This window comes from Aotus nancymaae, unplaced genomic scaffold (genome assembly GCF_030222135.1).
Source record: "Aotus nancymaae isolate 86718 unplaced genomic scaffold, 86718_ANA_hifiasm-v0.15.2.pri h1tg000009l, whole genome shotgun sequence".
Classification (NCBI taxonomy): domain Eukaryota; kingdom Metazoa; phylum Chordata; class Mammalia; order Primates; family Aotidae; genus Aotus; species Aotus nancymaae.
The window spans coordinates 6,878,221-6,902,941 of record NW_026988420.1 but is presented as its reverse complement, the minus strand read 5'-3'; the positions used below and the strand labels follow the sequence as shown (position 1 = coordinate 6,902,941).

Sequence of the window (24,721 nt, the reverse complement as noted above, 5' to 3'; positions counted from 1 at the left end):
TCCCCGCTGTCTTTCCAGTCTAGGGCCGCCGAGAGTGGGGGTGGCTGGGAGCAGCGCAGCCTCCGGAGGAGAAGGCGGAGGAGACTAGGGAGGCGGAGATGGGTGAGGGCAGCCTCTGGAGCCTCCCACGGACCCAGGATTAATACCCCGCGGAGCGGCTGCTGTCGCCGCTGCCGCGTTGGGGCCCTGGAGACAGCTCTGGGCTGGGCTCCTGTCACAGGCGCCTTTGCGTGCGGCCCCAGAGGCTGAGAGAGTGAGGGCGAGGCCGGGAGAGCTGGGTGAGGCGGCCGCCAGCGGCGGGGGTCGCGGGGGCGGCGGGGCGGGGGTCCCTGACGCCGGGGGAAGTCGCGGGGCATTTTCCTTTCTCTCCTGCGGGGGGCGGGGGAGGGGCGCGCCGGCCGAGTCTGCTTTCTGGGCCGCGCTGCCACCCAGTCCGCCGGAGCTGAGGTCCTCAAGTTTTTCAGGGCGAGGGCTGCTGCCACTGCCCTGCCGAGTCCCCTCCCGCTCTTCTTTTCCCTCGCGCTGCGCGGCTTTTACTCTTTGCTTCTTATCTGGGCGAGTTTAATGGCGGATCTGGGTCCTGTCGTTGACTGCAGAGGCCCCAGGGCAACTTCTTGAGGCAGCTGTGGGCCCAGCCGTGACGCCCGCCTCCCGTTACCTCTGAAATGGTACTTGGAGTGACAGAGATGACGCTGGGTGGGCAAATTTAGGAGGGAATACAAATCCCTTGCTGGCGTCAAGGCAACGTTTTCCCTTCCCTCTCCGTTCCCGGGACCAGGCTCGGATTCCCGAACCCATTCTATCCCCAGTACTGCAGTTGGACGAAGCACTTTTAGCTTTGTCTCCTCCTTGCGGTTCCTATAGTTCTTTTTTTCAACTTGGTTTCTCGGCATCATTAGGGTTGGGGAGGGTAGTAGGGCCCAGGATCTCCTTGGATTCTTACCCCATTGCCACCTCCCGGTGTTGGGTTGGTTATACATCCAGGTTGCTTGTCCCGAAATTGTTTTTCATTTCTCATTCTAGGATCAAGAATCACCTTCAAGCCAATGTCGTGAAGCTTTGGCAGAAATTAAGAAGGAAATATCTCCATTGTGAGTCTTTTTTACCCTGCTTGGTTGTCTAATATAATTAGTGCAATAGTAGGGTGTTCTTTCTGAGGGATTTGTGTTTGTGTTATCTTGAAGGCCCTGGCCTTCAAGCTAATTGCTTGGGTGGCCCTGTCCGCAGAGCCAGGCCATGGTAGTTCTTGGGAAGGCATGGGAAGTGCTGGCATTTATACCTTGGGAACTCTCTCAAGTTCCAAAACAAGATTTAAAGTTAGCTCTCTCTCTCTTTTTTTTTTTTTTGAGACGGAGTTTCACTCTTATGCCAAGGGTGGAGTGCAGTGGTGTGATCTCAGCTCACTGCAACCTCCGCCTCCCGAGTTCAAGCAATTTGCCTGTCTCAGCCTCCCGACTAGCTGGGATTATAGGCGCACGCCACCATGCCGGGTAATTTTTATATTTTTAGTAGAGTTGGGGTTTCATCATATTGGTCAGGCTGGTCTGAAACTCCTGACCTCAGGTGATCCACCCACCTCGGCCTTCTCAAGTGCTGGAATTACAGGCATGAACCACTGTATCTGGCCAATTAGCTCTCTTTTAAGTGCCTTGCATTTAACAATTTTTTCTTTTCCGATAGATTGGAAAAACTTTTTTACAGTTGGATTAAAAAGAAACTACAGAATAATCTGTTGTTTTGACATTGGTGTTTGCCTTGCATTTGAGGAAGACTGTTATTTATGTACCCTGTCAGTCCTCCAGCGAGCTTCACATGAGGAGATAACATAAACTAGTTGTCACACTATTCCTAAGATTGACCACTGAATCTGAGTGGCCTGATCTCTCTCTGTTGGTTTTTGTCTTCGGGGTTTTTTGCTACTAGACAATGATCTATGTGTTCATTTTGGTACAGTACAAATGCCCTTTCTCTGTCAGCTATTAACTGAATGGTTTTAACACCAATGCTTGTGTGAATCAATAATTTCATTAGGAGTGACAGAATGATTGTCTTTTTTAACAAGCTCTACTTCTACATTTTTGTTTTGTTTTATTTTTTTGAGACTGAATCTCTGTCTGTCACCCAGACTGGAGTGCAGTGGCGAGGTCTCAGCTCACTGCAACCTCTTACCTCCTGAGTTCAAGCGATTCTCCTGCCTCAGCCTCCCAAGTAGCTGGATTACAGACATGCACCACCACACCTGACTAACTTTTGTATTTTTAGTAGAAACAGGGCTTCACCATATTGGCCAGGCTGATCTGGAACTCCTGACCTCAGGTGATCCACCCGCCTCCCAAAGTGCTGGGATTGCAGGCGTGAGCCACTGCGTCCATCCTACTTCTACTTTTATTATCTAGGATTCAGTTCTTGCCAATTTTGTCCTTTCAACCTTGATCAAACAGTTTTCCATTGCTCATCAAAAACAAACTTATGACTGGGCACAGTGGCTCGTGCCTGTAATCCCAGCACTTTGGGAGACCAAGGTAGGCAGCTCACCTGAGGTCAGGAGTTTGAGACCAGCCTGACCAACATGGTGAAACGTCATCTTTACTAAAAATACAAAAATTAGCTGGGTGTGGTGGCGAGCACCTGTAATCCCAGCTACTAGGGAGGCAGAGGCAGTAGAATCACTTGAATCCGGGAGGTGGAGGTTGCCATGAGTGTGGAGATTGCACCTCTGCACTCTAGCCTGGGTGACAGAGCAAGACTACATCTCAAAGAAAAACCCAAACAAATAAGAAAAACAAACTTGTGATTTGTTATCTCCCATAGTAGTATTCCTGCCTTCCTTTTACCCTTGTTGCTTTCTGCTAACTTATTTGCTCTTATTTTCTTACATTTCGCAGCACGCCTCTTTAATTAGTTAAACTTAGGACTGAGTCAGGATGTGGTAGATACGTAAAGTGGCTGGGCACAGTGGTTCATTCCTGTCATCCAACCACTTTGGGAGGCTGAGGTAGGTGGGTGGCTTGAGCCTAGGAGTTCCAGTGTGGACAACATGGCAAAACTCTGTCTCCACAACAAAGACAAAAATTAGCTGAGCATTGTACCACACACCTATAGTCCCAGCTACTTAGGAAGCTGACATAGGAGGATCTCTTGAGTCCAGGAGGTTGATGCTGCAGTGAGCAGTGATCACACCACATACTCCACCCTGAGCAACAGATGGAGACTATCTCAAAAAAATGTGTAAAGTGACCCACTTGTATAATCCTAGCACTCTGAGAGGCCAAGTTAGGAGGATTATTTGAGCCCAGGAGATGGAGTCTTGCAGTGAACTGTGTTTGTTCCATAGCATACCACCCTGGGCAACAGAGCCAGACCCTGTGTTAAGAAAACAAAAAAGCCTGGTCTATAATGTTTGGGACACATACACGCATATAGTTAGTGAGAGATATAATTGTCCCCCCGCACTTGAGATACATAATTCTTATCCTCTTCATTTTTTCCTTTATTTCTTGATATTTTCTCAGCTTTATCTTTTAACTCTTACTGCTAAATTTTTCATTTCTGCCACTAAGCTTAATTTCCAGCAGTTCTTTTTATATTAGAAGTGTTGGCTAGGCATGGTGGCTCACGCCTGTAATCCCAGCACTTTGGGAGTCCAAGCAGGGAGTGGATCACCTGAGGTCAGGAGTTCGAGACTAGCCTGACCAGCATGGTGAAATCCCATCTCTACTAAAAATACAAAAATTAGCCTGGCATGGTGGTGGGCACCTGTCATCTCAGCTATTCGGGAGGCTGAGGCAGGAGAATCACTTGAACCCAGGAGGCAGAGGTTGTAGTGAACCGAGGTCACACCACTGCACTCCAGCCTGGGCCACAGAGCAAGACTCCATCTATAATTTTTTTTTTTTTTTTTTTTTTTTTTTTTTTGAGACAGAGTCTTACCCTGTCACCTAGGCTGGAATGCAGTGGCGTGATCTAGGCTCACTGCAACCTCTGTCTCCTGGGTTCAAGAGATTCTCATGCCTCGGCCTCCTGATAGTTGGGACTGCAGGTTTGTGCCACAGCGCTCAGCTAATCTTTATATTGTTAGTAGAGATAGGATTTGACCATGTTGGCCAGGCTGGTCTTAAACTCCTGACCTAAGTGATCCACCCGCCCCAGCCTCCCAAAGTGCTGGGATTATAGGTGCAAGGTGGGTGGATAGCTTGATTCCTTTTAAAAAAAAAAAAAAGGTTTTATTTTAAATTTTTTATGGGTACATAGTAGGTGTTATATCTGTTACATAATTCTTGCCTGATTTATTCGTGATTAAGAATTGGGAACTGGCTGGGCACAGTGGCTCACGCCTGTAATCCCAACACTTGAGGAGGCCAAGGCTGGTGAATCACCTGAGGTCAGGAGTTCGAGACCAGCCTGACCACCATGGAGAAATCCTGTCTCCACTAAAAATATAAAAAATTAGCCAGGCATGGTAGTGCATGCCTGTAATCCCAGCTACTTGGGAGGCTCAGGTAAGAGAATCACTTGAACCCGGGAGGAGGAGGTTGTGGTGAGCCGAGATCACGCCATTGCTCACCATCCTGGGCAACAAGAGCGAAACTCCGTCTCAAAAAAAAAAAAAAAGAATTGGGAACTAAGAAGCAAATTGGAAGAGTGAGAGTGGGGCTTTCAACTTGAAGCTTAATAATAGGATAATCTTTTGGTCAATTGATGGGGAACCCCCATGGGTTAATATTTTTAGGACTTTCCTTTTTTTCTGGTTCTTAGTTCCACAGGGAAGAATCTTGCTGAGAAAGCTTCCAGAGAAGCTTGTTGCCTGGAAAATACAGGTCTGGATGCCAGCTCTCTGGGAATCAAGTAGGAAGGGGGACATTTCATAGTGTTGAAACATTCCCCAGTGCTTGGTGAACCCAAGACTTAGATCTTTATGTTCTATCTTGTCAAAGAAAAAATGCTCAGGATCTATGCTAGGATGGGGAAAGGCCTGCCACCATCAGCATGATGGGAGGGAAGAAATCTGTCAACCTCCTTTTTTAGCATCTGCCCATCCTGTTCCAGGGGTATCTGGTGCTATATATTTCCTGAGCCTACAGCATAAATCAGAATTTTTTTTGGCTTTTCTTCACTGTTATAGACTCTGGCTATCTCAGGTTGGTAGTTAGTTAACCATTCATCCATCTCTTCTTCAGCTTATAAAATCATGTTGCTTTTGTTTCTTCTCTTGTTCTTCCTTTCCTTATGGTAGTACTGTTGAGGGTAGTTTTGGAAGAGAATGAAGTTAGTTGTATGTGATCAATCTACCATCTTTTTTTTTTTTTTGAGATAAGGTCTCTTTACTCTGTCACTCAGGCTGGAGGGCAGTGGTCCATTTTGGCTCACTGCAACCTCCATCTCCTAGGCTCAAACAGTCAGCCTGCCTCAGTTTCCCAAGTAGCTGGGACTACAATCATGTGCCACTATGCCTGGCTAATTTTGTATATTTTTTGTAGAGACAAGGTTTTGCCATGTTGCCCAGGCTGGTCTCTAACTCCTGGACTCAAGTGATCCACCCACCTAGGCCTCCAAAAGTACTGGGATTACAGGCATAAGCTACTACACCTGGCCCAGTTTGCTATCTTAATCCCTGTTAGGCTACTGATTTCTAGGCAGAGTTTTTTTATTTTTATTTTTATTTCAGAGACAGGGTATCACTCTTTGCCCAGACTTTAGTGCTGTGGTGTGGTCATAGCTCACTGCAGCCTTGAACTCCTGAACTCAAGTGATTTTCCTGCCTCAGCCTCCCAAGTAGCTGGGGACTACAGGTGTGCACCACCATGCCGAGCTAATGTATTTTATTTTATTCTATTTATTGTTTATTTTTTTTTTGAGACAGGGTCTTGCTCTGTTGCCCAGCCTGGAGTACAGTGGTATGATCATGGCTCACTGCAGCTTTGACCTCCTGGGTTCAAGCCATCCTTCCACCTCAGCCTCCCAAGTAGCAGGAACTGCAGGAATGTGCCACCATGCTCAGCTAATTTTTAAATTTTTTATAGAGAAGGGTCTCTCTACTTTGCCCAGGCTGTTCTTGAACTCCTGGGCTCAAGCTATCCTCCCACCTCACTTCGCTTCCCAAAATGCTGAGATTACAGGCATGAGCCACCGTACCTGGCCTTTGGTTTTTTGTAGAGATGAGTTCTCACTTTGTTGCCCAAGTTGGTCTTGAATTCCTGGCCTCAAGTGATCCTCCTGCCTTGGCCTCCCAAAATGTTAGGATTTTAGGTGTGAGCCACCATGCCCAATTTAGATAGTAATTTTGTACCTAGTTCCTGCAACAATTCTCTTGCTACTTGTGATGGTAGTTCAGTTAACTCTTCTTTTTCTGATCTCATTACTTTTGTTAGTACCTTCAGAATCATGGTACACCTTCATATCTGATTTTAAATAGGAGTGCTTATATACTCAACTATGAAGTGTCTCAGAAAGTAGTCTACAAGAAGAGAGCTAAATGTAATAGGTCAAAGTACATTTATTCATTTCTTTTAGTGTTAACTCTTTATCTTTACCCCTAAATATCCTATTAAGTTTACAATGTCATTACTCATCCTCTAGAGATAGTTTGCATTTAAGCATTTTGCTTGTGTTATAATTTGTGTGTGAATAAGATACCACAAGAATACTAGATAAATATTTAAAATGAGGCAGTCGCTAAAATCCTAGGATGTAGTGATATAGCACAGTATTTGCCTAAATACCTTTTATTGGAAAGGATTTTTTGTTTGTTTTTGAGACAGTCTCATTGTATTACCCGGGTTGGAGTGCAGTGGCATTATCTTGGCTCACTGCAACTTTCACCTCCTGGGTTCAAGCAATTCTCTTGGCCTCAGTCTCCTGGGTGGCTGGGACTCCAGGCACATGCCACCACGCCTGGCTAATATTTGTATTTTTTGTAGAGACAAAAAAATACAAGTATTAGGGTTTTGCCATGTTGGCCAGTCTGGTCTCAAACTCCTGGCCTCAAGTGATCTACCTGCCTCAGCCTTCCACAGTGCTGGGATTATAGGCATGAGCCACTGGACCTGGCCATAATTTGATATTTTTTACACTCTCTAATATGGACCAGACAGTATGCCAGGAATTTGCATGGCTACTCATCTCATTAAAAAGCTTAAAGCTATATATTATCCCTGTTCATAGTTTAGAAAACTAAAACTCAGTGAGGTGACATAATTTGCCTGCTGCCACATAGCTAATTTAAAGCTAAGGGTGAGGGATCACTTGAGCCTGACAAGTGGAGGTTGCAGTGAGCTGAAATGGTGCCACTGTACCTGGGTGACAGAGTAAGACCCCGTCACAAAAAAAAAAAAAAAAAAAAAAAAATTGAGGCCAGGACTGTTGTGGTGGCTCATTCCTGCAATCACAGCACTTTGAAAGGCTGAGGTGGAGGATCACTTGAGCTGAGGGTTTGAGACCACCTGGGCAACACAGTGAGACCTCACTCACCTCCACTAAAGGAGAAGAAAATTGAAAATTGAGAACAGCATGTATAATCCCATGTATTGTTTCTGTATATTTACGTACATTCCAATTATACTTAATTTGCCTTCTTGCAGTTGAGATAGAAGTGATTCTTATACATGATCAATTTCATTACCGTCTCTGTACATGTCCTTGTCTCTCATCTGCTTAAGATCCGTCTATATTCCATCAGTTATTCACTTCCAGATTTTTCAACTATTGTTTCTCTGCTAGATTCTTTCCTTCATTGTAGTTTAATGCATAGTAAGTATACAAAATGTTGAGTATTAACAAGTTAAGAATTTGGGGCTAGGCCAGGTACCATGGCTCATGCCTGTAATCCCAGTACTTTGGGAAGCAGGAGGATTGCTTGAGGCCAGGAGTTTGAGACCAGCCTGAGCGATGTAGTAAGACCCCTGCTCCAAAAAATTTATGAAACATTAGCTGGGTTGTGATGGCAAGAACTTGTAGTCCTAGCTACTTGGGAAGATTGCTTTAACCCAGGAGGTTAAGGCTGCAGTGAGCCAGGATCGCACAACTGCACTCCAGCCTGGGAAACAGAGTTAAGACCCTGTCTCAAAAAAAAAAAGTATCTGGGGCCTAGTGTTAGAGCCCTGAGTTTAAGTCTTACCCCAAGGCTTATCTGGAACAATTTAGTTATCTTCTCTAGGCCTCAATTTCTTGAACTATAGAAGAGTAAATTATACCTACCATTATGGGGTTTTGAGAATTTTACTTTCTGTAAAAAGTCCAAAGCATAGTATCTGGCATAAATGGACTTACTACTTTCTGTACAAGGATAAAAAAGATGCAGAAAGATAATCACATAGTTATTTTGGAAGAAGAGATTTTGGAAAGAAAAAACAACAACAATGACCCTTGGTAAATAGGGCCATATCATAAACACTGTAGTAGATAAACACATATGGAATATAAGTGATTATATTAGGACCCTAAGTTGTTGGTATTGAATATAATTATTTTGTTACTATTTTCTAATTCAAAGGAAGATGGGCATTTTTTCACTATAAAGAGTGACTAAAGTGAGTCCCATAAATCGATTACATTTTTTTAAAGGATTACCAAGATTATATAATTAATTTCCATTAAACTCTGAAGTAAACATTAGTTAACAGTAGAGGAAAAAGAGAATGGATATCAGGTATTATATAAATAAAACAATTTGAAATTTTTACTTGTACTATTTTATTGTAGCAAAATGCAAAAACCATAACATACTAGAATTTTTCTTTCTTTTCTGTCTGTTTACAGGTTCATTGGCGTGGATAAATGTTCAGTAGAAGGATTAGAATTGACTGAACAGACTCCTGCTTTATTAGGAGATATGGCCATGGCAACTACTCTCATGGACATAGGAGATTCATTTGGTCATCCAGCTCATCCTTTAGTCAGTGGATCTAGAAACTCACCAGTGGAAGATGATGATGATGATGATGTTGTATTTATTGAATCTGTACAGCCTCCTTCAGTTTCTGCTCCAGCAATAGCTGATCAAAGAAACTTTAGATTTACGTCATTAAAAAGTGAAAAGCCACAAGGAAATTATTCTGTAATTTCTCTTTCTTCAAGATATTTGGCATCTCAGAAAGGAAATATAAGTGAGACAATTGTTATTGATGATGAAGAGGACATAGAAACAAATGGAGGAGTGGAAAAAAATTCTTCCTGTTTTATTGAATGGGGACTTCCTGGAACTAAAAACAAAACCAAAGATTTGGATTTCTCCACTTCCAGTCTTTCAAGACATAAGGTAAATGCAGCAGTGGGTAATAGTGGTATCACTACAGAATTGACTCTGAAATACCTTATTACTAATGTTACAACCTTAGAAACAGGTATAAGCTCTGTGAATGCTGGGCAAGATATGAACATAATGATTACATATAAAACACCACTATAGAATACCAACTTGGGAGATGTCGCTAAAGGACTTCAGTCAAGTAAATTTGGTGTTAATATACAAACATACACCCCATCTTTAACTCCACAGACCAAGACTGGAGTAAGACCTTTTAACCCTGGTAGAATGAATGTGGCAGGAGACATATTTCAGAATGGAGAATTTGCAACTCATCATAGTCCTGGTAAGCAGTAAGTGGTATTATGTTCTTTCTACCTCAGGTAAATAAATCTTTGGGTGTTCTTTTTAGTGCTCATATCTATTTTATTCACATTCTATGTATAAAATATTTTATTTCTCTTCACTTTCTTTTTTTTTTTTTTTGAGACCGAGTTTCACTCTTGTTGCCCAGGCTAGGAGTGCAATGGTGTGATCTCTGCTCACTGCAACCTCTGCCTCCTGGGTTCAAGTGATTTTCCTATCTGAGCCTCCTGAGTATCTGGGATTACAGGCACCTACCACCACGCACAGCTAATTTTTGTATTTTTAGTAGAGACAGGATTTCACCATGTTGGCCAGGCTAGTCTCAAAGTCCTGACATCAGGTGATCCACCTGCCTTGGCCTCCTAAAGTGCTGCAATTATAGGCGTGAGCCACCACGCCCAGCCTTTGACAAGTGCATGCCATAATAACCTGCTAATTTTTTTCTTTGGTAGAAACAGGGGACTCTATGTGGTACAGTCTAGTCTATTAGTTTAAAATCTATTGATTTTGAATGGATTTTTTTTTTTTCGAGACGAAATCTCACTCTGTTGCCCAGGCTAGGGTACAGTGGCCCAATCTTGGCTCACTGCAACCTCTGCCTCCCAGGTTCAAGCGATTCTCTTGCCTCAGCCTCCCAAGTAGCTGGGACTACAAGCGTATGCCGCCACGCCCAGCTAATTTTTATATTTTTAGTAGAGATGGGGTTTTACCATATTGGTCAGGCTGGTCTTGAACTCCTAGCCTTGTGATCCACCCACCTCGGCCTCCCAAAGTGGTAGGATTACAGGCGTGAGCCACCGCACCCGGCCTTGAATGGATTTTTAACCTTTGTATTATTACTTAATAACATTGTGCCTTGGTTATTTGGAAAATACTGGTTTACTGGATTATTCAGATCCTCTTAAATGTTGACATTTTGTACAAGTTTTCAAAAGTTCTCTTTTTTTTTCCTCCCGCCAGTGACATCCTTCAGGAGGTCCTGGGAATATGTGCATCAAGTTTTCAAAAATTCTGATTTTCACTTGAAAGCTCAAATTTTCTCATCAGCAACAGATACTCTATTTTCTTGAAGTGATAGACTTTTGATTTATTTTTAAGAAAACGTCTCCTAATAGTCACAGTTTGTCATTCTTTCAAGTAAAAACGATATTCCATGAAAAACGGCTAGTTCAGCTTATAGTCCAGCAACTGTACAAGCACTTTTCTGCTTTTCAATAAGATAACCTTTGTACTTTGGTATGAAACAGAAATGCTTTAGGCATACTACCCAGTTTGTCATACAGAAAATTAAGATTTCAAAGGCTAAAATTTCATGAAATTATTAATAACGTTTCCTGTTTGACCAAAGACATCTGTAGTAAAGATGATTTTTGTCCCTGGTTCCTGGAAGAGAGACTCTAATTCCTTGAAATTTCCAAGTGTCTTTGCTATATTCATAAGCCCCTTGGATCATACCTGAATTTATACTAAGAGATGAGGTGACTCACAGTGGGGTCTAGACACCAGAAAGACCAACTATGGATTAGAAACTTGGGTCTTTGAGCCAGCCCAAAGCCTGGGAGGGGTGGGCATCTGGAGCTGAGTTCGGTCATATGGCATGAGTCATGCCTACGTAATGAAACCCAAGTAAAACCACTCTAGACTTTGAAGCTCAGTGCAGCCTCTTGGTGAACACATCAGTATGCCAGGATGGTGATGCTACTGCATCCGCTGAAAGCTGGCCCAGAACTGCATTTGGGACCCTCCCAGACCTTGCCTTATCAGCCTGTTCATTTGGCTGTTCCTGATTTGTATCCTTTGTTTAAAAAAACAAACAAACATAAAACTGTAAATGTAATATAGAGCTTTTCCTGAGTTCTATGAGTCATTATAACAAATTATCCAACCTTGGGAACCCTCCCAGATTTGTGGCCAGTTGATTAGAAGTGCAGGTGGTATCTGAAGTGACGGCAGTCTTGTTGAGAACCATGCCTTTAAACCTGTGGAGTCTGATGCTAAATCTGAGTACATTAGCATCAGAATTATATTCCATATATACCAGTTGGTGTTGGAATAACATCTGTAAGTTAATTTATTTTTACAAATGCATGCTAGTGAAAACTGCTAGTACAGTTTAGTTCCATTGCGAGTGGTTTTGCATTTCCATCATTAGTGCAAATGCCACATAGTGCAAAAAGCAATAAATCTTGGTATTACTATGGAAATAGTTTGACTTCACACACTCCCTTTTGTTTCTTTTTCTAATACAATGCTGAATACAAGTAGTAGACTATAAAACCTTGTCTTTTTCTTGACCTTGGGGAAGCATTACTATATCATTATATTATTAGATCATATTAAATATAACTGTTTTTTTGTTTTGTTTTGTTTTGCTTTTTTTTTTTGAGACAGACTCTTGCTCTGTCACCAGGCTGGAGTACAGTGACTCGATCTCGGCTCACTGCAATCTCTGCCTCCTGGGTTCAAGCGATTCCCCTGCCTCAGCCTCCGGAGTAGCTGGGACTACAGGCGCGCACCAATGTGCCTGGCTAATTTTTTGTATTTAATAGAGAGCCCAGCCATACTATAACTATCTCTGTTAATGTTGATGTGTCATTTAAAAGTAGGCCAGGGTGGTGGCTCACGCCTGTAATTCCAGCACTTTGGGAGGCCAAGGCAGGCGGATCACCTGAGGTTGGGAGTTCAAGACCAACCTGACCAACCCTACCAAAAATACAAAATTAGCCAGGCGTGGTGCCATGAGCCTATAATCCTAGCTACTCGGGAGGCTGAGGCGGGAGAATTGCTTGCACCTCGGAGGCAGAGGTTGTGGTGAGATGAGATTGTGCCATTGCACTCCAGCCTGGGCAACAAGAGTGAAATTCCATCTCAAACAAATAAATAAAAGTGGCAGAGGTGGGTAGATCACCTGAGGTCAGGAGTTTGAGACTAGCCTGACCGATATGGTGAAACCCCGTGTCTACTAAAATTACAGAAATTAGCTGAGCGTGGTGGCATGAGCCCATAGTCCCAGATACTCCAGAGGCTGAGGCAGGAGAATCGCTTGAACCCAGGAGGCGGAGGTTGCAGTAAGCCGAGATCACGCCACTGCACTCCAGCCTGGTTGACAGAGTCTCACTCTCTCACTGTCTCAAAAAAAAAAAAAGTTTGTTATTTGGGGTAATTTCCACTGTTTGCAATTACAAACAATGTTTCTCATAAACATCTCTTTAAGTTTGGCACCCTTATTTTCTTGAAGTTTCTAGAAGTAGATTTGCATTCAAAATATCAACATATTTTTAAAGCATGTGATGGTTATTACAAAATTCTCCCTACCACCAAATTGTGTTACTTTTCTTGTAGCATGCGAGTTCTGTTTTGGCCAGGCACAATGGCTCACTCCTGTAATCTCAGCACTTTGGGAGGCCAAGGTGTGTAGAACACCTGAGGTCAGGAGTTCGAGACCAGCCTGACCAACATGATGAAACCCTGTCTCTACTGAAAATACAAAAAATTAGCTGGGCATGGTGGCAGGCACCTTTAATCCCAGCTACTCGGGAGGCTGAAGCAAGAGAATCACTTGAACCCTGGAGGCGGAGATTGCAGTGAGCCAAGATCGCACCACTGCACTCCAGCCTGGGCAACAAGAGCGAAATTCTGTCTTTAAAAAAAAAAAAAGTTGTTTTTTTAATACTGTAAACATTCCTAAACAGTAGGCATATTTTTTAAAGCTTGATAAACTGAAAGGTGGTCTCATCATAATTTGCTTATCATTGACCATTTACAAATATATTTGAAATTTTTAAATGAATTTTCTCAAATTCATGTCTGTCACCCATTTATTACTATATACATGTCTTATTAATAGCTAAACCTGAGATAACATAGAAAACTTGTAATCTCTATATAGAAGGATGTGTTAAAAGCAATGAAGGTGTCAAAGACTTTGAAATAATGTCCATTGAAACTCATCCTTTTGAGTCTATTTTTACTTAATTTTTTTTTGAAACAGGGTCTGGTTCTGTCGCTCAGGCTGGAGTGCAGTGGCATAATCTCGGCTCACTGCAACCTCAACCACATGGGCTCAAGCCATCCTCCTACCTCAGCCTCCCAAGTAGCTAGGACTACAGTTGTGCGTGCTACTACACCTAGCTAATTTTTTTTTATTTTTAAACAGAGTCTCACCTGACTCTGTCATCCAGGCTGGAGTGCAGTGGCACAATCTCGGCTCACTGCAACCTCCACCTCTCCGATTGAAGCCATTCTCCCTCCTCAGCCTCTCTAGTAGCTGGGATTACAGGCACGTGCCACTGCGCCCAGCTAATTCTTGTATTTTTTGTAGAGACAGGGTTTCTCCATGTTGCCCAGGCTGGTCTTGAACTTGTGAGCTCAAGCCATCCACCTGCTTTGGCCTCCCAAGTGCTGGGATTATAGGCATGAGCCACCGTACCATGCCTGTTTTTCTTTTAGTCTTTTACTATGTTTTATAATCATTTCTTATATTTTATATATTTATTGCTTGTTTTAGATATCATTCATGTTTATTTTATTTTATTTTATTTTATTTTATGTTATGTTATGTTATGTTATGTTATGTTATGTTATGTTATTTTATGTTATTTTATGTTATTATTTTATTTTATTTTGAGGCAGTCTCTCACTCTGTCGCCCAGGCTGGAGTTCAGTGGTACAATCTTGGCTCACTGCAACCTCCACCTCCTAGGTTCAAGCAGTTCTGCCTCAGCCTCCTGTGTAGCTGGAATTACCGGTGCACACCACTGTGCCCAGATGTTTTGTATTTTTGGTAGAGGCGGGGTTTCACCAGATTGGCCAGGCTGGTCTCAAACTCCTGACCTCAAGAGATGCACCTGCCTCGGCCTCCCAAAGTGCTAGAATTACAGGCATGAGCCACTCCACCCAGTCTCATGTTTATTTATATAAGCATGAATTCCATCTTATATAAATAAAAGCTCTTTCATGGTTTATAACTGAGATGGCTTGCTATATATTTATTTTATGTTTTAGTCTTTAAGACCGTTTTTCATCTTCTGGAGTAAATTAACGTTGTATATTTGGGTAAATAGGTGTTTTTCAGTACAGAATCATAATAGAGACTGATACTTCACTATACAAAACATTCTGGGCTGGTACGGTGGCTCACACCTGTAATCCCAGCACTTTGGGAGTCTGAGGTGGGTAGATCACTTGAGGCCAGGGTTTGAGACTAGCCTGTCCAACATGGCAACACCCTGTCTCTACAAAAAATACAAAAATTAGCCTGTGGTGGTGCATGCCTGTAATCCCAGCTGCTCAGGAGACTGAGGAACGAGAATTGCCTGAACCCAAAAGGCAGAGGTTGCAGTGAGCCGAGATTGAGCCACTGCACTCCGGCCTGGGCAATAGAACAAGACTCTGTCAAAAAAAAAATAAACAAAGAAAAACTCTGTGGTTAGCTACTATACTATCATTTCACTCAAATTGTAGGCATAATTGAGAATTACCAAGGTTGTTTGAAAGAGGTTATTTTATTTTATTTTTTTATTGCATTGCATTTTAGGTTTTGGTGAAAGAGGTTTTGATTACTCCTGGAGTTATTTTTATTCTTGTCATCCCTTTATCTCATTAATTTAAAACTATATTTGATTTTTTTTGGTCCAGGAGTGGAGACATACGTTGCCCAGGCTGGTCTTGAATTCCTGGGTTCAACCAATCCTTCTACTTCAGCCACCCAAGTAGCTGGGACTACAGGCCCGCACCACTGTGCCTGGCCATTTCAGATATTTTCTCTTTACATGAAATACTCGTGATTTAAAGTTTAACAGGCTGGATGTGGTGGCTCACACCTGTGATCCTAGCACTTTGGAAGCTCAAGGTGGGCGGATTGCCTGAGCTCAGGAGTTCAAGACCAGCCTGGGCAACATGATGAAACTTCGTCGCTACTAAAATACAATTAAATAGCTGAAGGCTAGGCATGGTGACTCACGCCTGTAACCCCATCACTTTGGGAGGCCAAGCTGGGCGGATCACCTGAGGTCTGGAGTTCGAGACCAGCCTGATCAACATGGTGAAACCCCGTCTCTACTAAAAATTCCAAAATTAGCCAGGCATGGTGGTGTATGCCTGTAATCTCAGCTACACCACCATGCCTGGCTGAAGTAGGAGAATCGCTTGAACCTAGGAGGCAGAGACTGGGATGAGCTGAGATTGCATTCCAGCCTAGATGACAGAGCGAGACTCCATCTCAAAAAAAAAAAAAAATTTTTAGGCCAGGCCTGGTGGCTCACGCCTGTAATCCAAGCACTTTGGAGGCCAAGGCGGGTGGATCACCTGAGGTCGGGAGTTCAAGACCAGCCTGACCAACACGGTGAAACCCCGTCTTTAAAAATAAAATTTTTTTTTAACAGAAAGACTAAAGGTACTGAATGACTTGTCTGACACTTATTCATATAAATTATTTTGCTTATGATACAGGACAAATGACTTTGTTTTTTTTTTTTTTGAGACAGAGTCTTGCTCCATTGCCAGGCTGGAGTGCAGTGGCATGATCTTGGCTCACTGCAACCTCCGCCTCTTGGGTTCAAGTGATTCTCCTGCCTCAGCCTCTTGAGTAGCTGGGAATATAGGCACGTGCCACCATGCCCAGCTAAATTTTGTATTTTTAGTGGAGACGGGGTTTCACCATGTTGACTAGGATGATCTCGGTCTCTTGACCTCTTGATCTGTCCACCTTGGCCTCCCAGAGTGTTGAGATTATAGGCATGAGCCACTGCGCCTGGCCAGGACAGTGACTTTCTGTTGTCTATGAAGTATGGATGAATTTACAACATTCCTGAGTTCTCTGAAGGTCTATTTCTGGGGACAAAAATTATAGAACTGTGTCCTTTAGATAATAAGATTTAATCTACAATTCTGGAGAAAATGTTCAAAAAATTTTCATGTGAAGGGCAATGCTGAAAAACAGGTGAATATTAAAGCTTTCTTAAAGCACTTGAGGAGGCCAAGGGAGGCAGATCACTTGAGGCCAGGAGTTTAAGACCAGCCTGGCCAACATGGCGAAACGCCATACTGAAACTCAGCCTAGGCTGAGTCTTAACTTCGGGCCTCGAGTGATCCTCCCACCTTAGCCTCCCAAAGTGCTGGGATTATAAGCATTAGCCACCTCTCCTGTCCAAAAGCTGTTTTTGAAGAGAGATTATAAAATCATTCTTTATTCTAGGACTCTGTTTCTCCAAACTTCACCATTATCTAAGAGTTGGTTAGAAATGCAGAGTATCAGTTCCCTCCTCAGACCTACTAATTTAGAATCTCCATTTAAACAAGAGTCCCAAGTGATTTCATCTGCATAATAAAGTTTGAGAAACATCTCACCAGTAAGTAAAAATACAAAAATTAGCCAGGCATGGTGGCACACACCTGTAATCCCAGCTACCTGGGAGACTGAGGCATGAGAATCGCTTGAATATGGGAGGCGGAGGTTGCAGTGAACCAAGATCACGCCACTGCACTCCAGTCTGGGTGACAGAATGAGACTCTGTGTCACACACACAAAAAAAAGATTGAATTGGCTGGATGCAGTGGCTCACGCCTGTAATTGCAACACTTTGGGAGACTGATGCAGGAGGATTGCTTGATCCCAGGAATTTGAGACCAGACTGGGCAGCATAGCGAAACTCCATGTCCACTTAAAAAAAATTTTTTTTAATTAAAAAAAGTTTAAGTAGCCGGGCGCGGTGGCTCAAGCCTGTAATCCCAGCACTTTGGGAGGCCGAGGCGGGCGGATCACGAGGTCAAGAGATCGAGACCATCCTGGTCAACATTGTGAAACCCCGTCTCTACTAATACAAAAAAAAAAATTAGCTGGGCATGGTGGCGCGTGCCTGTAATCCCAGCTACTCAGGAAGCTGAGGCAGGAGAATTGCCTGAACCCGGGAGGCGGAGGTTGCGGTGAGCCGAGATCGCGCCATTGCACTCCAGCCTGGGTAACGAGAGCGAAACTCCGTCTCAAAAAAAAAAAAAAAAAAAAAAAAAAAAAAAAAAAAAAAAAAGTTTAAGTTATTTGTCAAAAGGATAGTCTTTTTGTAGTTGTTGCTATTTTTACTCATTAACTTGAAATAGCATAGTTAAAAGAAGTCTATTTTTAGTATTAACCCTACATTTTCTTTTTACTTGCTGTCAACATTAGTACAACAAATTAGCTTTTGTCAGGAAGCTTTAAGAATAAGATGACGGTGATTATATTATTATAATGTTGTTTGAAGTCAAAGCTCTTCCAGAGCGTGTTACTTTAGTTGCTATGTCTTTCCCACGTACATAAATTGAAGGTTTTCTAGTACAAGAGAAAAAAATGGGCAAGGATTTCTGGAGTTGAGTTGTATTTAAATTTAGGGCTTACAGGTTTAAATTTCATCATATAAAACTGGCTCTTGACTGCCCACTGTGGGAGCGGGTCTGGCTGGCCCATGGGGTAGGCAAGTTGACGGAAGCAGGAAGCACCAAAAAGAAAACCAAAGCAACTGGTTCTCCATAAAGTACACGTAAAACTGCATTCCATTTTATGAAAATGGGATTGTATTTGTTAGAAAGGACCACTGAATCATTTAATTCTTTCATTAACTTTTAAGGTAGACTGTGTTTCAATGAAAGTTCTCCAGTTCTCACATACCTTTGTATAAACAGTTTAATTAAAAAAAAAATAACTGGGCACAATGGCTCATGCCTATAATCCCAGCGCTTTGGGAGGCCAAGGCGGGTGAATCACCTGAGGTCAGGAGTTCGAGACCAGCCTGACCAACGTAGAGAAACCCCATCTCTACTAAAAATACAAAATTAGCCAAGTGTGGTGGCACATGCCTGTAATCCCAGCTACTCAGAAGGTGGAGGCAGGAGAATCACTTGAACCCAGGAGACGAAGGTTGCAGAATTTGCTCTTACATCTCTTTTATTTTTGTTGCATTATAAACATTTCTGACCATGATACTGAGTCTAAGAAGTTGTACTTCTTGATAACTAGGTAAGTCTTATCCCTCTTGCTGAGAATAATTAAGAAAAAAAATGACAAAATATATAAAATATCTATTTAAAGACATCAAGAGCTACAAATAACAAATGGAAAAATTAGGATTCCAAGATCTGAGAGAAGAATTGGAGCTGTTTTTCCCTATTGAATATGTGTTCAATTCCAGAAAAGACTGCAGAGAAGCTAAATGGAGCTTTCAGTAGACACTGAGGGCCCACAAAGAGGAGTACTGATAAAAACCCCCCTCCCAATCTGTGGATTTAAATACTGACATCATCCAGAGCCTCACAGTTTTTTGTAATTTTTTATATAAAAATAGTAAAAAGTGGCCAGATATAGTGGCTCATGCCTATAATATTAGCACTTTGGGAGACTGAGGCAAGATGATTGCTTGAGTCCAGGAGTTCAAGATCAACCTGGGCAATATAGTGAGACCTTGTCTTTTCAAAAAATAAAAATACTAGCCAGGTGTGATGGCATGTGCCTGTTGTCTCAGCTACTCAAGAAGGTGAGATGGGAGGATTGCCTGAGCCCAGGAGTTCAAGGCTACAGTAAGCTGTGATCATGCCACTGTACTGCAGCCTGGGCAACAGAGTGAGAAGCTGAGACTACAAGCGAGCACCACCACATCCAGCTAATTTTGTTTATTCTTTGTAGAGACAGGGTTTTGCCTTGTTGCCTAGGCTGGTTTCCAACTCCTGCGCTTCCAGCCTCCCAAAGTGCTGGAATTACAAGGAATGAGCCACTGTACCCTACCTAGGCTGAGTCTTAAACTTCTGGCCTCAAGCGATCCTCCCACCTTAGTCTCCCAAAGTGCTAGGATTATAGGCATGAACCACCTCACCTGTCCAAAAGCTGTTTTTGAAGAGAGATTACAGAATAATTCTTTATTATAGGGCCCTGTTTTTCAAAACTTTACCATTATCTGAGAGTTGGTTAGATATGCAGAGTATCAATTCCCTCCTCAGACCTACTAATTTAGAATCTCCACTTAAACAAGATTCCCAAGTGGGGCCGGGCGCGGTGGCTCACGCCTGTAATCCTAGCACTTTGGGAGGCCGAGGTGGGTGGATCACCTGAGGTCAGGAGTTCAAGACCAGCCTGGCCATGATGGTGAAACCCCATCTTTAAAAAAAAAAAAAAAAAAAAGATTCCCAAGTGATTTCATATGCACAATAAAGTTTGAGAAACACCTCACCTATAAGTAATACTGTATTGTTTTGAAACTAACAGTAATTTATGTTACTGCAGCTGCTATGTAAGGTTGGGAAAGCTGAGTCTTTCCTGAGTAATCCACAACCTATATTAATGCCTGATAAATAATATTTTAAAGGATTGGAAATAATAGATTTATATTAAACTATTATGTCTAAAGTATTTTGAAAGTAAGTGTACTAATGGCTACAATTTACTTGAAATACATAGAAAGAGATGGATTGATTGTTTAGTGGTATGAATAGATAGAAAGATGTGATTGGGCTGGAAGTGGTGACTCATGCCAGTAATCCTAGCACTTTGGAGGCTGAAGCAGGTGGATCATTTGAGGCCAAGAGTTTGTGTCTAGCCTGGCCAACATGATAAAACACCCTCTCTACTAAAAATAGAAAAAAAATTTAGCTGGGCATGGTGGCACGCGCCTGTAATCCCTGCTACTTGGGAGGCTGAGGCAGGAGAAACGCTTGAACCTGGAAAGCAGAGGTTGCAGTGAACCAAGATGATGCTACTGCACTCTAGCCTGGGCAACAAAATGAGACTCTGTCTCAAAAAATAAACAAAAAAAGATGTGATTAGACAAAAACAGTAAAATAGCGTTGAATCTACTTGGTTGAGTATATCAGTGTTAAGTGTAAAATTCTTTCAACTTCTCTTGAAATTTTTCCTAATTTTAGGGGCAATGGGGGACTATTAAAAAACTAGATATCATAAGTAAGCTACCAGACTATCATATTCCTCAAGGGTTCCAGAGAGCCAAGCTGTTACTATAATTGTCTATGTATTTATATATCCTTTGCTTTATTCTATAAATGTTTAGTTTTTTTCTTGTTTTTAGGGGTTTTGTTTTGTTTTTTGAGATAGAGTCTCAACTTGTCACCCAGACTGGAGTGCAGTGGCATGATCTTGGCTCACTGCAACCTCCACCTCCCGAGTTCAAGGGATTCTCATGCCTCAGCCTCCCCTGAGTAGCTGGAATCACAGATGCAAACCACTACACCCAGCTAATTTTTGTATTTTTAGTAGAGATGGGGTTTTACCATGTTGGCCAGGCTGGCCTCAAGTGATCTGCCTGCCTCAACCTCCCAAATTGCTGGGATTACAAGCATGAGCCACCACGTCTGACCCTATAAGTGTAGTAATACTTTCCCTTTAGGGAAGAAAAAGTGGCTAATATTTTTTGAGTGTGCCTTTGTGCTGGGCATTTATCTCATGTATTCTTTTTTTTTTGAGACGGAGTTTCGCTCTTGTTACCCAGGCTGGAGTGCAATGGCGCGATCTCGGCTCACCGCAACCTCCGCCTCCTGGGTTCAGGCAATTCTCCTGCCTCAGCCTCCTGAGTAGCTGGGATTACAGGCACGCACCACCATGCCCATTTTTAGTAGAGACGGGGTTTCACCATGTTGACCTGGATGGTCTCGATCTCTTGACCTCGTGATCCACGCGCCTCGGCCTCCCAAAGTGCTGGGATTACAGGCTTGAGCCACCGCGCCCGGCCTTATCTCATGTATTCTTCATAACACTCTGATGAGTTAGGTATCATCAATTCGTATATTTGTTTAATTTATTAAGCTTAGGAGATATTTGAACCTGGGGTCTGACTTAAGAGCTGATGGCTACCACATTGTGCAATTCCAGACACCAACATTAACTTAATTATTATTGTTGGCACAGTGAAGTAGCATTCAGTTGAGATACATAGTTCCCCTGGGATTATGCATGAAGAGTGGCCTTAACCACATGCTTATACACCTGCCTCATTTGTCTCTTAAACTCTTAAATGAAAATGTAAATTATTTTTCTGATGTACATTTTTATTTGTTCCATGATTTTCTCTTGTGTATTTCATTTTTAAGATTCTTGGATTTCCCAGTCAGCTTCATTTCCCCGTAATCAGAAACAGCCAGGAGTGGATTCTTTATCACCACTGGCCTTACTTCGTAAGCAGAATTTCCAGCCTACAGCCCAACAGCAACTTACTAAACCAGCTAAAATCACTTGTGCAAATTGCAAAAAGCCTTTACAGAAGGGCCAGACAGCTTATCAACGAAAAGGATCAGCTCACCTCTTTTGTTCTACCACGTGCCTGTCTTCCTTCTCTCATAAACGTACTCAAAACACACGAAGTATAATATGTAAAAAGTAAGCAGTACCTTTGACCATTTCTCCACATAGTTGAATACTAGTGGTATAAATAAGTACACTTAATGTAATTGCAGAGCTGGATAGATTTATCAGTAGAATTGTTGCAGGAGTGTCTTTAAGTTTATTGAGCTTGAGCTCCTAGAATATGTCTAAGCTATGGACTCATTTGTGCTATATGTATTCTCGGCAGAAAAATGGAACATATGTATGGAAGTTAGTTGCCCTCTCCCTGCCACTACATTTGCCTCCCCTTCTTCCCCATCTTACACCTTAGTTCTATAAATTTATTACCAGCATTTTTATTTGTTTTTTTGAGACTGAGTCTCACTCTGTTGCTCAGGCTAGAGTGTAATGGCACGATCTCTGCTCACTACAACCTCTGCCTCCCAGGTTCAAGTGATTCTCCTGCCTTAGCCTCCTGAGTAGCTGGGATTGCAGGCTCCCACCACCACACCCAGCTAATTTTTTGTATTTTTAGTAGAAATGGGGTTTCATCATATTGGCCAGGCTGCTCTCGAACTCCTGACCTCAAGTGATGTGCCCACCTTGGCCTCCCAAAATGCTGGGATTACAGGTGTGAGCCACTGTGCCCGGCCTATTACTAGCATTTTTGAATGCATCTAAAAATCTCAAGAACTTGTGGTAAGGTTCTTGTGCTGCGAAAGATTTTTATCTCTGATTCTTCTCTTTCCATATCATTTAAGAACTCTTGGCAGTAAAGCCAAAAGTAGATTTGCTGCATCCAAAAATTATAGTTGATTTCTAGTATTAAATCATAAGAAAATGAAAAATGGCAATTATTATTCATATATTTGACTTGTATTAAAATGCAGTGTTCTTAAATTATGTGTCTATCTCTTCTGTTTCAGAGATGCATCTACAAAGAAGGCTAATGTTCTTCCAGTAGAATCAAGCAAATCCTTCCAAGAATTTTGTAATACATCTTGTTTGTCTCCCTGTGAAAACAACCGGAATCTTAAAAAAGGAGTTTTTAATAAGTCAAGATGTACAATTTGTAGTAAATTAACAGAGGTCTGTATTTTTATACCTAAGTTGTTGTTTAGGCTAACATTGCTAATTTTAAGTGCTATTATATACTCTTCTATCTACATAATGCACATGTTCTAGATGTATAACATGAAGCTAAAAGGAAGAATAAGGATATGTTAGAACTATCTTATGGGATATTTTTATAAATAAAATCCCATTTGCGTAGCATGGAAAGTACACATCTGTTTCTGTGGGATTGGCTATGCTCATAAACAAGGCAATTGTTTTATGGTGGATTTTGTTCTTACTGGTGACATTCAATAAAAATGTAGTCTTGGCCAGGCGCGGTGGCTCATGCCTGTAATCCCAGCACTTTGGAAGGCCGAGGCGGGTGGATCACGAGGTCAGGAGTTCAAGACCAGCCTGGCCAAGACAGTGAAACCCGGTCTCTACTAAAATACAAAAATTAGCTGGGCGTGGTGGTGGGCACTTGTAATCCCAGCCACTCAGGCAGCTGAGGCAGAGAACTGCTTGAACCCAAGAGGTGGAGGCTACAGTGAGCTGAGATCACGCCACTGCACTCCAGCCTGGGTGACAGAGCAAGACTCCATCTCAAAATAAATAAATAAAAATGTAGTCTAAGAGTTGGGGGTCAAGGGCTAGAAAACTACCTCTTGGGGCCAGGAGTGGTGGCTCACATCTGTAATTCCAGCACTTTGGGAGGCCAAGGCAAGTGGATATCTTGAGGTCAGGAGTTTGAGACCAACCTAGCCAACATGGCGAAACGCCATCTCTACTAAAAATAGAAAAATTAGCCAGGTGTGGTGGCACACACCTGTAATCCAGCTACTTGGGAGGTTGAGGCAGGAGAATCACTTGAACCCAGGAGGCAGAGGCTGCAGTGAGCCAAGATTGTGCCACTACACTCCAGCCTGGATGACAGTGAGACTCCATCTCAAAAAAATTTTTAAAAACCTAAAACTACCTCTTGGGTACTATGCATACTACCTGGGTGATAGGATCATTCTTACCCTAGACCTCACAACATACCCACGTAATAAACCTGCACATGTATCTCTTGAATCTAAAATAAAAGTTAAAATTATTTTTTAAAAAATAGATGATTAAAAAAATGCAGTTGCAGGACATGAAGAAAGCAACAGATCCTGGTACAGGAACACATGAAACAAGTGGAGTAAATGGATACATACTGTTTGCTTAACATTAAGTGATACTGCAGTTTTCCCAGTTCCTAGAAGAAACATGCATGTAGGCAGTCCTCATTTTATAAAGTCTTCGGTAACTAAATTTGGTGTTGGTTACCCCTGAACCATGCATATAAAGGACATTATTTTATCTCAGTTACCACAGTGAGAACTACTCTGCTTCTGGTTATACCGAAACCATCCTGAATACAAGTAATATTGATTCTCTTAGCTCCCTCCACAAACGTTCTAGGGCAGTGAACTTTACTTATAATACTACCTAAAAATTGATTGCTGGAGATGAGTGACTCACACATATAATCCCAACTGTTGAGGAGGCTGAGACAGGATGGTCACTGGACCCCAGGAGTTTGAGGGTAGAGTGAGCTATGATTGTACCACTGCTTTCTAGCCAGGGTGACAGAGCAAAAGACTGCGTATCAAAAAAAAAAAAAATTTATTTCTTTTAAGCAAGTCATATCAAAATCTTCTAAACCAGAGCCAGGAGTGGTGCTGCAACCTTAATCTGAGCTACTCAAGAGGCATGAATAGAGCGCTTGCTTAAGC

The 24,721-nt window shown here is 42.3% G+C and overlaps 1 protein-coding gene across 1 annotated transcript; it reads left to right on the top strand.

The window, feature by feature from the left end:
* The first annotated feature begins 1,029 nt into the window (after positions 1-1,029).
* Positions 1,030-23,311, top strand: ZMYM5 (zinc finger MYM-type containing 5). Its single transcript, XM_021677472.2, has 5 exons — positions 1,030-1,091; positions 8,755-9,253; positions 9,494-9,587; positions 21,671-21,956; positions 22,829-23,311. Exons 2-5 carry the CDS (start codon positions 8,828-8,830, stop codon positions 23,085-23,087), a joined length of 1,065 nt encoding a protein of 354 aa, XP_021533147.2. The 5' UTR covers positions 1,030-1,091; positions 8,755-8,827; the 3' UTR covers positions 23,088-23,311.
* Positions 23,312-24,721: the final 1,410 nt, after the last annotated feature.